The sequence below is a fragment of the Canis lupus genome, chromosome 12 (assembly GCF_011100685.1).
Source record: "Canis lupus familiaris isolate Mischka breed German Shepherd chromosome 12, alternate assembly UU_Cfam_GSD_1.0, whole genome shotgun sequence".
Classification (NCBI taxonomy): domain Eukaryota; kingdom Metazoa; phylum Chordata; class Mammalia; order Carnivora; family Canidae; genus Canis; species Canis lupus.
Genome location: NC_049233.1, coordinates 17,906,535 through 17,921,972, shown reverse-complemented (window position 1 = coordinate 17,921,972; position 15,438 = coordinate 17,906,535). Strand labels below are relative to the sequence as shown.

The 15,438-nt window shown below is 33.1% G+C and overlaps 1 protein-coding gene across 1 annotated transcript in view; it reads left to right on the top strand.

Moving 5' to 3' along the window:
• The window catches only part of CRISP1 (cysteine rich secretory protein 1), a 33,402-nt gene extending 20,913 nt beyond the window's left edge, over window positions 1-12,489 (top strand). The window contains exons 6-10 of the mRNA XM_038553341.1: window positions 1,376-1,466; window positions 2,585-2,739; window positions 5,693-5,790; window positions 7,921-8,009; window positions 12,362-12,489. Of these exons, the coding sequence (XP_038409269.1) occupies window positions 1,376-1,466; window positions 2,585-2,739; window positions 5,693-5,790; window positions 7,921-8,009; window positions 12,362-12,489 (561 nt within the window). The remainder of the gene's footprint in view (window positions 1-1,375; window positions 1,467-2,584; window positions 2,740-5,692; window positions 5,791-7,920; window positions 8,010-12,361) is intronic.
• The last annotated feature ends 2,949 nt before the right edge of the window (window positions 12,490-15,438 follow it).

Below are 15,438 nucleotides of genomic sequence, written 5' to 3'. Positions count from 1 at the left end.
GATCCTTTACGTCTCTGGTTAGGTTTATTCCTAGGTATCTTATGCTTTTGGGTGCAATTGTAAATGGGATTGATTCCTTAATTTCACTTTCTTCAGTTTCATTGTTAGTGTATAGAAATGCCACTGATTTCTGGGCGTTGATTTTGTATCCTGCCACATTGCCAAATTGCTGTATGAGTTCTAGCAATCTTGGGGTGGAGTCTTTTGGGTTTTCTATGTACAGTATCATGTCATCTACAAAGAGGGAGAGTTTGACTTCTCCTTTGCCAATTTGAATGCCTTTTCTTTTTGTTGCCTGATTGCTGAGGCTAGGACTTTAGTACTATGGTGTAAAAAAAAAAAAAAAAAAAGTGTCATCCAAACTTATTCTAAAGAGTAAATGAATGATTTGTGTCAAAGTCTGTAGTGAAAAAACAAAGTCTACAACTTTTATTGGTGATGTGTTGTATGCAGATAATGGGACAGTCTTTTAAGTGGATGTACACAATGTGTAGATTATAAAGTGTTAGGGAGAACATTTGTCAGTCCCCAAACTAGTGAGAAACACTTTCTGCCTTTCAACTTACTTGGGGATACACCTGACAAAATGCTTCAACTCAGCACAATTGACACACATTAAGAGTTAAGAGCACATATTATGAAGACAGAATAACCTAGATTCTCATTCTTCTGGGGGTTCTTATTGGTTGTGTTATCCTGAGAAATAGTGCAACATCTCTCTGCCTCAGTTTCCCCATTTGCAAATGGAGCTAATAATAGTACTTCCCTTGTAGAGTTGCTGTGAGTCAAAATAAGAAAAATATACATACAGAATTGGTAACAGATGTTGGCATATAGTTTGAGCTACTATTTATTATTACTTATAATTTTATATGGAGATATGTGACACAATACATAGCCATTGTCTATTTATTGAGCACATAGTATAAGATTTGTCATATCACAGTTGCAGTTCATGAATTATTACATTAAAACTTTAGAACAAACCATTAGGCATGAATGATGGGTCACATTTCGCAAATAAGAAGAGGTTCAAAAAGATTAAGTAAAACTACTAATAAATAATGGAATGGATTTCCAACCCTGATCTGTTTTACTGAAAGCATTTACTTAAGCTCTTTCACACTTCTGAGAATGTATATATGAATGTTATTATCAGATTTTGATTCTGATTTTGTAAATTCAAAGGTTAACATAGTGAGTTAAAGGTTTTATCTTCCCCTTCCAATCAGGACATTTAATATAATTATTTAAATTGTTAGCTTATAAAATAGGAGGATATTGCTAGCCATGGATTTTTAGAAAGAACAAACTAGAATACTGTAATGAAAATGCTAATAAGACCAAGTGCTTCTATTTTACTCTTCCACTGTAGAATTGGAGTGAAGAAGCTGCACAAAATGCCAGAGTGTTGTCAAAGCAGTGTGAATTAAGAGAGAGCAGCTCACTTAAGAGGCGAATTATAAGTAGGTATATATCTACATGACTCACCTCCATACTCAAAAGTCCTTAAGGATTATTAAGTAACCTGGCAAGGGTAAGTTAAGTCATTCAGTCTATGACATGGCCCCATAAATAGCAGTGGATTGTGGCCCACTGAGCTCCTTTCTTGTTAATTTTTAAATTTGGGTATTCAAGTTTCAAATTCCAGATTCTGATGGTCAGAAACAAGAATCAAAGCTCTCAATATTACAGAATAGTTGAGTAATACAATGATAACTGGTGGACAACTGGATAACTAGAAGCTTTCCACTCTACATAGTTATTTCAGCTACACACAATATCACCCTAGGGTTATCTTTGGCTCTGAAATACTAATACAGTTGAAAGGTGAGTTCTATTCAACTCTACTGAGCTGTACATGAGAACAAAGGTGATCAAAAATGTCTCTATCTCATGGTATATATATTAGGTGGATCACTGTTAGTTTCCAGTAAAGCTATTAGTACCTCCTACACAAGGAGACATTATTAACGCTTATGAGATCCTTATTACAAAATATTTTTAAAATATTAATGAAACTTCCATATTTATAGGTTATTGGACATCTTTGCCCAATGTTGTTGACCCATGAATAAGCAGTGTGAGTTTTTCCTGCCCCAGAGAAAGGTAGATCATTCCTGAATACCATTTTTTATCAAGAACCCACATCACAAGTGGATGGCTAAATGAACAAATGTTTATTTCAAGGTCTTTGCATAATGAATACTTCTGTGTAGCTGTTTTCAAGTCACGGGTCCTGTTACAACCCATAGGCTACTTGGATGGGATTCATCCTCCTCAACAGCTTGGAAGTGGCAGACACTGAAATGTTGACCTGATTTCCAAGTTTGCACATCATCTCTTGCTGTCAACTTCTTACCAAATTTAAGTATCAAAAATTCACTCATCAATGAGAAAGATGAATGCCAGCAGAGACACAGCTGAGTTTGCTTTCTTTTATAAGACATTGCTTAAAAAAAAAAAAAAAAGACATTGCTTGGATGACCAACGAAATATTTGTAAAATGAAAATGAACAAAATATCCTTGTAATATATTTCTAAGTTTCTTCGAGTATGATCCAGACTTTTTTCTCCCTTTCAGATACTTTTTGTGGAGAAAACATGCATATGACAACTTATCCTATCTCATGGTCAAATGTAATTAAAATCTGGTACAATGAATCTGAATATTTCAAGTATGGGGAATGGACACCAATGGACAGTGACATTGAGCATTATACTCAGCATTATACTCAGGTAACCTGCATACTTGCAAATATACACATTGTTTAAGTGGCTATAAGTATGCATGGGAAATAGGTAGCTGAGAAAATCATTCTACCCACTTATCACAAACTTATACTTGACCCACTGAGTTTCTGTTATAATTTGGAACACAAGAAAATGTGATTCCCTCAATAGATGACTTGGAAAAGCTGCTTAACTGTTTAGTCTTTTTTATAAATTTGGACTTTGGGGAATTAACGAAATCATAAAACATCAATGTCACTTATAAATTGCATTTAAATCTTTGTAAAGAATGAAAACAATAGTACCTTATAATACAGAGAATCCTCTACATTTTTTATTTGTTATTATGGTAAGATTATATGTATATATGCATAAAACATATACACAAATTATTTTAATGTACATATCTATCACTATATAACACATAATAATTATTTATATATGCATATATGAATATACTTTATAAAATTTGCCATTTTAATCATTTTAAAATTATGTAGCATTAATGTTCAGTAGCACTAACTACATTCAAATTGTTATGCAGCAATCACCACCACATATCTTCAGATCTTTTCACCTTCCCAAACTAAAACTCTCTACCCATTAGACAATGACTTCTCATCCACCCCACTGCTCTGGCAATCATCATTCTATTGTCTGTGTCTATGAATTTGATTACTCTAGATACTTCATATTACTGGAATCATACAATTTTTGTCCTTCTGTGTCTGCCTTATTTCACTTAGCATTATATCCTCATTTGATGTTCATCCATGTTTCACATATGTCAAAATTTTATTCCTTTTTAAGGCTGAGTAATATTCCACTGTATATGTATGCCACTTGTTTACCTATTCATCCACTGATGGATATTTAGGTTGTTTCCACCTTTTGACTGTTGATAATAATGCTGTTATGAACATTGGTGTGCAAATATCTGTTCAAATCCTGCTTTCAATTTTATGAGTATACACCAGAAGTAGAATTGCTAGATCATATGGTAATTCTGTTTAATTATTTGATGAATGGGCATACTGTCTTTCACAACAACTGTATTATTTAACATCTCCAACAGCAATGAAATTTCTGATTTCTTCACATCCATGCTGTATTGGTCTGCTTGGACTTCCATAACAGAATACCACAGGCTGGGTGGATCAAACAACAGAAATTTATTTTCTCACAGTTCTGGAGCCTGGAAGTCTGTGAACTTCTGCAGCATAGTTTTGTGTTTTTCTCTTCCTGTCTTCTTTTCACTATGTCCTTTCATGAAACTTTATTTCCTTTCCTCTGTGCATGCTTGCAGAGAGAGAGAAAGAGTAAGAGCATGAGTGCCAGCACTCTGGTGCCTTTTCTTATAAGGACAAGAATCCTATCATATCATGGTCCCACTCATGATTTCATTTAACCTAAATTACTTCCATAGAGGTTCCATCTCCAATTAGAGTTGCTGGTTTGTATCAAGTTATTTGGATTTTTGTTGTTGAGTTGTAAAAGGTCTCTATATATTCTAGGTATCTATGCTTTAGCAGGCATATGATTTGCAAACATTAATTCCTAGTACATAGACTGCATATTCACTCTAATGATAGTATCCTATGAAGCAGAAAGGTTTTAAATTTTGATAAAGTCCAATTTATCAATGTATTTTTGTCTTTTCTGTCTACTTTTGGCATCATATGCAAGAAATCACTGCCAAATTCAATATCATGAAGTGTTTTCCTTATGTTTACTTCTAAGAGTTTTTTATGGTTTCAGCTCTTACACTTAGGTGTTTGATCCATTTTGAGGTTTTTTTTTTTTTTTCTTATATGGTGGAAGGTAAGATCTAACTTCATTTATCTTCATGTTAACATCTAGTTTTTCCAACGTATTTGTGGTAAGACTGTCCTGTTCACAGTGGATTGTCTTAGCACCCTTGTTGAAAGTCTTTTGACCATATTTATGAAAATTTATTTCTGGGCTCTAGTTTATTTCCTAGATTTATGTTTATTGTCCAGTACCACTGTTTTAATTACTATAGTTTTGTCTTAAGGCTATTAGAAAGCATACAACGTCCAGCTTTGTTCTGCTTTATTTTTTTTTTTTTGTTCTGCTTTTTCAAGACTATTTGCCTAGTTAAAAATCATAGACTTAAACATTTATGGACATCAATGCAAATGTTCTAAATAAAAGACTAGCAAATAGCATTCTTATTGTACAAAAAGATACATTCTAGGAATCCAAGAATGTTATAAAATTTCTATTCATATAATTTAAATATCAAACAGTGAATAAAAATAAAATGATCATCCAAAGAGATAAAAATCTGACAAATTTGTAACTTCAATCCTACTGTTTACTTCTTTTAGATAATGGTGGACTAACCCCACTATTTACAACCAGACCATTTGTTCCATCACATTAAGATGGTAACTTAATATTTCTGCTTCTAAACACCTAAAAAATTTATTATTCAATTTCCACAATACATCTAGGATGTAGAAGATAGTATTATTTTATTCCATTTTGCAAATTAGAAAAAAAGAAATTTCAAAACATAAAGTAAATCGGTAAGTACCATACAACCAGTAAGTGATAGAGATAGAATTTGAACCTGAGTTCTTTAGCCTCGATGGCCAACTCTTAACTCTATACCATGCCTATTCTCTGATTGAGTAAAGTTCCTCCCATGCTTTGATTCTTATATAATCACCAAGCAGCATTCATCATGTTACCTGATTTTTCATATAGATTTGATAACAGAATCAACCAGGATCAAGGACAGCCAATAAGTGTACATATATGTGTGTGTTATCCAGACACATGGAAATCTTTGTTTCTAGGACTTCCTAATAAGCCATGTTTAAGGCATCCTAAAAACAAGCATGTTTATTTTCAACCCCGGATAACAATATTCATATTGTAATCATTTAGCAAAAGTCAAATTATTAATTAAATATTCTCTTTATCATTACAGGTTGTTTGGGCCACTTCTTATCTCATTGGCTGCGGAATATCATCATGCCCCAAAAGAAAGTTGACTCAGTATCTCTATATTTGTCACTATTGTCATGAGTATGTATTATGCAGCTTGGTTTTTCACAAAGCCTTTAGAAATACATCTTTCTTCATAACTCAGTTTCTCAATCCATATAAAAGAAAACTCAAATAAATATTTCACTTCAGTTAAGCAGAACTTTAGAGATAAATGTCATTTAGCCAATACCTAAAATCATTACACGCACACACAAATTTTTGTTATATTTTTTAAATAAATTTATATTTCATTAATAGAATGTCTAAATTCAAAGTTATTGTCAGTAGTCTTGCTTTGTGCTATTAGTCAGCATAAGCAAAGAAACAAGGATATTTATTTCAACAATTCAAGAGTATATTTAGAATGCTAGAGCAGAAATACTGTGGAGTATTAAGACTAAGCAAACAGAAAAATTGAAGTGTTCTTGTATTTAGCTTTTTAGTCTAATTATTGGTATATGTCTTTTCCTTAGACATTAAATTTACATGTTATCAAGATATGAGTAACAACTTCTAGAAGAGATCATCTGATTGTTTCAGCGAAGGGCAAGTGGACTCTTTTACCCTATCAACTGTGGTTATATAATAAGATCAATTTCAGATAAAGGTGATTGCAGAAGCCCACAAGAGCACACTGTGTGATCCATTAGTAATGATGAGAAATTAGAGATTGTTCAGAGCTGGATATAGTCCCATAATAATTCAGTACAAATGCCTGTTTAAATATACTCTGCTAAGGAAAGTTAATGAATAGTCTTCATGTGTGTCCTTCAGCTATCTGTACTTAAAGAGCTCAATATGCAAATTTTTCATAATAATATGAGCTCCAAACATGACATTTAACTACTATCCCCCATGTGTGTTGCAAAACAAAAGATAGTCAATATGAATCAGTTAAAATTATTTATCTGTTAATATGCTACATATTTATACATTAAATGAAGTCTGTAGTATTAGAATAGATTCAATAGATATATTTATATAATACTTCTAGATATTTTCTGATCTTATCATTTCTTGATTTTAGTAGTTAGTATTTTTTATTATTTTATCTATATAATTAGTACTGAAGACAGTAAGATCTCTTTGCATCCACAACACATCAGTTGTACTAAATCCTGGTGGTGGTCTCTGGTGAACTGACAATTACACAAAAGTAAAACATACATGGAGCTGTGATAGGAGAATTTTCTACAGCAAAGATAAGGTTAAGTGTCTGACAAAATCCCTTAATGAATTAACTAATATATTTATTTTATAGAGTGAAACTTTGGGCACCTGGCTGGCTCAGTTGTAGAGCATGTGGCTCTTGATCTCAGATTCATGAGTTCAAGCCCCACATTGGACATAAAACTCACTCCAAAAAGAAAAAAATAATAATAATAAAGAAGGGAAAAAATAAAGTGAAATACTAAGAATTCAGATATCAAATGGAAAAATATCAACTAGAATACCGTTTTAACCAAAACATTTACCTTATTTTTCAAGCATATTAAGTAAGAATAAGCTATAATCCATATTGTTTTCTTAGCTATCTGCAGGTAAGACTGTCATCTCTGAATTTCATATTAGCTTAGAACTAGAAATTCTCATCTACTCTCTCCCCCTCAACTCTACCACTTTAGATTTAGCCATACTGAGGGTTTTTCATCTTTTATAATGCTCCATGTGTTTCTGAATGAGAGTAACATATATCATTTCTCATGATATCATACAAAATGAAATAGAACATCTCCAAGTTGACTCACTTAAAATTTTCTTAGCATGCCCTTTTACATGACTGCCTACCAAGTTCCTATGGGAATAAATAAAGAAAAATGGGTATAAATAAAGAAAAATGACCAATTATTAACAAGCTCTTCTGCTTGTTAAAACCTGACTGTTCATAGGTACCAATCCTGTTAAAACTTAACTCTCTGAATAGGGTAAATTCTTTCAAAACATTTTCAAAACCCACTATTGCCTGTTATACATTCAAAAAAGATAAATTGCCATCATTGCAAGTCTAGAAATCTTAAAGCTATCTTAAAGATTATCATCATTATCTAGAAGTGGTTTTCAAAAATTGTTTTTAAAGTTGATTAGAAATAGTAAGTAAAATTTTATATTCATTGTCCAAGTATCAATTTTATTATATCACTTTTTCCTATATTTTTTTTTTATTTTAAGGGGAAATGATCCTGCCAAAAGGAATGAACCTTATAACGCAGGAAGTCCATGTGGAGACTGCCCAAATGACTGTGAAAATAAACTTTGTAGTAAGTTTTACATTCAATTTGCTTAATATTGACCATTGACCCAGGAGCCATGTATCCTTCAAATTAAGCAATTGAAAATATTTCACTTTTCTATAACTTTTTCTGATTCATCACACAGGAAAGGTCAACATTATTTCTTACCTCGCCTCTCTGAATTATCAAGAAGGTGATTGATTAAATCTATTGGAATGGATATTAGAATGTTTAGGCCAAAACTCAGCTTACCACCACCACCACCCAAAGTTTAATGACAGTCATAGGAAAAAACTGGATAAGATGTTAATATAAGCATACATTTTACTCTGCTCTATTAAAAAGTTTCTGGGCTCTCTATTGCAGCCCTGAAATTAGAAATATTGTTTTCAGGATATCAGTGTTTTCAGCTTACTTGCTGCTCCATAACTCCCCTACCTTCCTAACCACTTTTTAGGGCATATAATTTATTACTGAGTGACCCTTATTCTTCTATGTTCCTACTGACAAATCGGAAGATATTGGCTGATGGTCACACTGTCCCCTTACAGCATTTCCTTTTATTTCTTAAATAAATCTAACTACAATGTAGTATTACTCAAATGAATTCCAATTACATGTTCATTCTACTAGATCGTGAAAGTTCCTTTTCAGAGCTTCCTGAAAACATAATTCCTAATCCCTGAGTATAAATTTAATAAAATAATTTTCAATAAGTTTGTAGAGAAATAACTAACCCAGGAAAAATACCCTTTAACTTCAGACTTGGAAAGCCAGAAGACTTATTTTCCTACACCTGACCAAGTCACTCTGATTATTCTTAAAGTAAAGAAAATAGATTTTCTTTCTCAAATTACCTCTCTCTAGATAAATAGATAGATATGTAGATGCATGGATAAATAGATATTTTTCTTTTTAAATCTCCTTTATTCTTTTGCTTTCTTTTCTTTCTCTTACTTTCAACTTCACTTTTTGCACCCCATTTCTGAAAAGAACTGTAGCTGGAGAAAAATAAAATATCTACTAACTATCTATGCTGGGTTAATGGGGTAGGTTTTTAAAATCCAAGATACAAAAGCAATGTCTATAGTGGTATAAAAAATGTAATAGAAGTAAAATCAGAATAGGAAAGAGAAAGTATTACTCAAGAAGATTAAATCTGTGACATAAAAATGCATATCTTAAACTTTTTGCCCATATCTATAAATGCATGAGAAGAGAAATATTTTTAAAATTCTCCGATTTGTTCACACTGGAATGGAGACAATGCTAAAAGCATAAGACCTAAATGTGCAGACATAAGCAGCTTAGTGTAATTCAAATAAATTTTATAAAAACAAAATTTATATTATAAAATAGGGGAACTATATATAAATATAATTACATGTAAATTATAAATTTATAATAAATTTTATAAATAAATTTTAAATTTATATATAAATTACATATAAATTAATAAATTATATATAAATATAATTATATATAAATATCATTAAAGATAAATGACATAGAAAAATCTTTAGCTTAGTCACACTTATAAGAAGAAGGAGTGGAAGAGGAAGAGGAAGAGGAAGAAGGAGAAGAAGAAGAAAAAAAAGAAGAAGAAGAAGAGAGGAAAAGGACTCATTAAAAAGAAGACATTACAACTGATACATGCAAACAAAAAGGGGCATAGGAGTATGCTATGAACAATTGTATGGCAACAAATTGAACAACTAATTGGAAGAAATACACTAAAGTTAAAAATAGACAACTTACAAAGACTAAACTATGAAGAAATAAACATAAAACCCACCAAGATTGAATCATGAATAAATGGGAAATCTGAACAGACTAAGTACTCGTAAGGATATTGAATCAATAATCAAAATCCTCCCAACTACGAAAAGCCCAGGACCAGATGGCTTCACCAGTGAATCTACCAAACATTTAAAGAAGAATTAATACTAATAGTTTTAAAACTCCTCCAAAAAATAGGAAAGAGAGGAACTCTTCCAAACTCATTTCATGAGGCCAACATTACCCTGATACTAATGTCAGACAATTACACTGCAATAAAAATTAATTACAGGCCAATATATCTGATGAACATAGATGCAAAACTCTCAATAAAATTTAGCAAACCAACTGCACCAGTACATTGAAAAGATCATACACCACAATCAAGTGGAATTTATTCTAAGGATGCAAGACTGGCTCAACATCCACAAATCAGACAATGTGAAGAATAAAAATCATATAGTTATCTTAATAGATACAGAAAAGCATTTGACAAAATTTGACGTTCTTTCATGATAAAAGCTCTCAAATTTGGCACACAAGGAACTTACCTTAACATTGTAAAGGTCAGATATGAGAAGACCACAACAAACACCATATTCATGATGAAAAGTGAAAAGATTTCTAAGGGCCTGGACAAGACAAGAATGCCTACCCTTCCCATTTTAATTCAACATAGTTTTGGAAGTCCTAACCAGAGGAATTAGGCAAGAAAAAGAAATACAAGTAACTAAAATCAGAAAGGAAGAACTAAAAGAGACTCTACTTGCAGATGACATGATAGTACATATAGAATACCGTAAAAACTCCACCAGAAAATTATTGGAATTAATAACTGAATTCAGTAAAATTCCAGGATATAGAATCAATATACACAAATGATTTTTATGTGAACTACCAACAGACTATCAGAAAAATAATTTTTAAAAAATCCTAGTTGTAATTGCATCAAAAATAAAAAATATATCTAAGAATAAATTTCACCAAGGCAATGAAAGATCTACATACTGAAAATTATAAGATATGGGTGAAAAATAAGAAGATACAAATAAATGGAAATATATTCCATGCTCATGGATTGGAAGAATTAATATTTTTTTAATGTCCATACTACCCAAAGCTATCTACAGATTCAATGCAATCACTACCAAACTTCGAATGGCATTTTTGATAGAACTAGAATAAATACTCCTAAAATTTGTATGGAACAACAAAAGACCCCAACTAGCCAAAGAAATCTTGAGAAAGAAGAATAAAGCTAGTGATATCACACTTCCTGATTTCAAACTGTATTACAAAGCTACATATAGTCATCAAAATAGTATGGTATTAGCATAAAAACAGACACATATATTAATGGAAAAGAATGGAGAGCCCAGGAATAAACCAATGCATATATGGTCAATTAATTTATAACAAAGAAGCCAAATAAATACAAAGGGAAAAGACAGTCTCTTCAATAAAAATGAGACCACATCTAACTAAAAAGCTTCTGTACAGCAAAGGAAACCATCAACAAAATTAAATGACATCCCATTGAATGGGAGAAAATATTTGCAAATCATATGTCTGATAAGATGTTAATCTCCAAAATATATAAAGAACATATAAAGCCTAATAAAAAAAATCCAATTAGAAAATTGGAAGAACTAGGGATCCCTGGGTGGCGCAGCGGTTTGGCGCCTGCCTTTGGCCCAGGGCACGATCCTGGGGACCTGGGATCGAATCCCACGTCGGGCTCCCGGTGCATGGAGCCTGTTTCTCCCTCTGCCTGTGTCTCTGCGCCTCTCTCTCTCTCTGTGACTATCATAAATAAATAAAAATTAAAAAAAAAAAAAAGAAAAAAAAAGAAAATTGGAAGAACTAAACTGATATTTTTCCAAAGAAGACATCCATACAGCCAACAGTTAGATGAAAACGTGCTTAATATCATTGATCATCAGGGAAGTGCAGGGATATACCACATATTCGTTAGAATAGCTATCGTCAAAAAAGAGATAAGTGGGGGTGTGGGGGTGATGAAAAGGAAATCCTTGTGCAATGCTGATGGGAATGTAAATGGGTACAGTCACTATAGGAAGCCATTTGAAGCCTCCTCAAAAATTAAAAATATAACAGTCATATGATCCAGCAATTCTACTTCTGGATATCTATCTGAAGAAAATAAAAACATTAACTCAAAGAGATATTTAAACCTCTGTGCTCAGTGCAGCATTACTTACAATAGTTTAGGCATGGAAACACAGTCCATTGGCAGATGAGTGGATAAAGAAAATATGATATACATGTATATGATATATATGCTATGTAAACTGCTCAGCAATAAGACAAATGGAAATCTTATCATTTATGACATAATGGATGGATCTTGAAGGCATTATTCTAAGTGAAATAAGTCAGATATAGAAAGACAAACACCGCATGATCTCACTTATATGTGGCTAAAAAAGAAAAAAAACCTCACAGATACAGAAAACAGATTGCTAGTTTTCAGAAGCACAGGGGGATAATTCCTTTTATGTCTTTAAGGAGATTATCTCTTTCTTCAGCAATGGTGAATTTTTGAGATAATATTTTGAAAACATGTTTTTTCCTTCCAGCTAACCCCTGCCTCTACTATGATGAATACAGTAACTGTCAGATACAAAAACGTAGTTTCGGATGCAGCCCACAGTCAGTTCAACAATTCTGCAAAGCTAGTTGTCTCTGTGACAAGAAGATAAAGTAATCTTTGTTATTTGCAACTATAATGTGCTTTTGGGAAAATGTCTATTGGATTACATCTTTTACCTTACTTTGCTTCAGTAGTTTCTGCTAAGTTTCATTTGGTTTCAATTATACTTGAGATCCTAAATTTTACTAATCATATATGGGCATCAATAGATTTACATCAATACCACCCACTCCTATCCTGACACTTCCTGAAACACTATTTTATTTATTTTTTTTATTTTATTTTTAAAAGATTATTTTTATTTTTATAATAATTTATTTTTTATTGGTGTTCAACTTACCAACATACAGAATAACACCCAGTGCTCATCCCGTCAAGTGCCCCCCTCAGTGCCCGTCACCCATTCACCCCCACCCCCCGCCCTCCTCCCCTTCCACCATCCCTAGTTCATTTCCCAGAGTTAGGAGTCTTCATGTTCTGTCTCCCTTTCTGATATTTCCCACACACTTCTTCTCCCTTCCCTTATATTCCCTTTCACTATTATTTATATTCCCCAAATGAATGAGAACATATAATGTTTGTCCTTCTCCGATTGACTTACTTCACTCAGCGTAATACCCTCCAGTACCATTTGCTTCAACTATTTTAAACTTCCTTACTCCAGAAGTGAAATGTCCAGTTCAACACCTGCCTCATGTTAAAATCATGTGATTTGTAGCTCTCAGGTTGACAAAATTCAACTGATGGTATAAATGGCCATCTTGGCAAAGACCTCTGGAAGAGGAGGATCTATTTGTCCCTGTTAACACCTTCTCCTACTTTCCTGTGTCTCCAATCCCCATGATGTTTGTCTTACCAGCCTGGCTAATATGCAGTGTAATTTTTTATTTCATAACTTTACTTCTATTTTAAACTGATCATTAAAATAATCCACAAAGCAAACAAAAAGTCAAGTCTTATTACTTGCAAGTCTTATTATTTGCTTAATTGGAGGTGTTTAAATGCCTTATTATTTCATCAGTATGTCTATATATATACATTTGTGAAGTGGGAGGAAAATTGTGTTCCTTAATTTAACAAAATGTGTTTTCAGCACTGATAACATACAAAATGTAACATATATGTAGAGGATATTGTCTCCTTTATTTCAAGTGAAGATTTAAATATCAGTGAATCTGAACATAAAAGAGAGGACAATATAATTCTGACATCAGAAAAATACAAAGAAAACATCAGGAAGTAATGAAGGAATGAATTCATCTAAGTGGTAAAGTAGAAAGGTAGGAGAGATCATACGATAGATTAAGTGCACAGTGAAACTGTACATTGCAAAGGAGAAAAGGGAGCTGAGCTCTTCCAGGAACAATGCACAGGACATAGTAATAAGCTGATAGAATTAGCAGCAGTTAATTAAAGTAACAGGACTAGAACTGAAAAGACAAACACAACAGCCAGGCAGAGGTTGTTGTTGTTGTTGTTTGTTTAAGGAAAAAAAACTCAATGCATAGGGTTAGGATATGATAAAATAGAACCACTCATTAAGACCAGAATTTATGTCTTACTACAACCGTGCTAAACATGGGTGTATCACCTAAATATGAGTATCATGCTAACATTAACAGAGGTAATATTTAGAGATCTTTTTTAAAGATATGTGAACTGTAAACTATATAATCCATATTGCAGGTAATTTGCCCAATCAGATAATCAGACTCTGGTAAAGATTAGCATGCATAATGTTTACTGGGGGAAGATCTCCAGTTTTATATCTCCTTGTGGAGGTAGTGAGAGAAGCAGGATTGGAGAAGATGAGTTAGGATGGAGTCAGAGACCTAACAGCCCCCACAACAAGATACACAAAAATATATATTGCTTGCCATTTACAGTTTCCACATCAACCTGTCTTGAATGCGGATTTTCCCAAGGAAAGGATTGCTTATGGTAAGTCCAATTTTAAGAGAAAATCGACAGTAGAGCTATTTGCGGTCAGGACTTCCAGCTGCTGGGGGAGTGAGGGACCTGGGTAATGTATCGTAGCATGCGCACATGCATCATCTTTGAGTTAGCCTGATAAATTCAGATCTAAGCATTTGATAACCCAGCCGTAATGGGCAAGATTTCCTTACTAGTAAGTACATTAGTATTATTACTCCCAGGAGATCTTAACCCTGGAGAAGGTGTGTTCGCTCATCTGTACTTTTCGGTTACATATAACCTTTACAGAAATATGTCTTTTTTGCACAAAATAATTAAATGCTGCAAAATCATGTTAGTACTCTGTGTCGGGCTATTGAGTAATTCATCTCATGACAAAATATTCAATAATATGATGGGTAATCCTGGAACTGAGCACAAGATGGCAGCATACACATATGATAGCTACATTTTTATTTGAAGCCAAGGAAAATAATTAAGCTCTGTTAGTTGAATATCCTAAACTTATTCTAAAGAGTAGATGGATGATTTACAAAAAAGTTGATAGTAAAAACAACCTCCACACTTGTTGGCAGTCTGCTACCATCCTTCAAGGGGACATACGCAATGAGGGGATGAGAGTGTTAGAGAGATGATTTGTCCCACACCTTCTGGTAAAGGGGTTCTACCTTTCATCTTACCTCTAGAATAGCTGCTGCTGGGACACCTGGGTGGCTCAGAGGTTGAGCGTCTGCCTTCAGCCCAGGGCATGATCCTGGAGTCTGAGGATTGAGTCCCACATCAGGCTCCCTGCATGGAGCCTGCTCCTCCCTCTGCCTGTGTCTCTGCCTCTCTCTCTGTCTCTCATGAATAAATAAGTAAAATCTTAAAAAAAAAAAAAAAAGCTGTTCCTGACACCCACCTGATAACATCTGTGACTCCATTTCCTCATTTGCAAATGGAGATAATAATACTGGTACCTCCCTTGTAGAGTTACTGTGAGGGTATAGTAAGAGGAGACAATATCTGTTGAATCTATAACAGACCCTGGTATGTTGTATTAGTTATTAACTTTTATTACACACAATT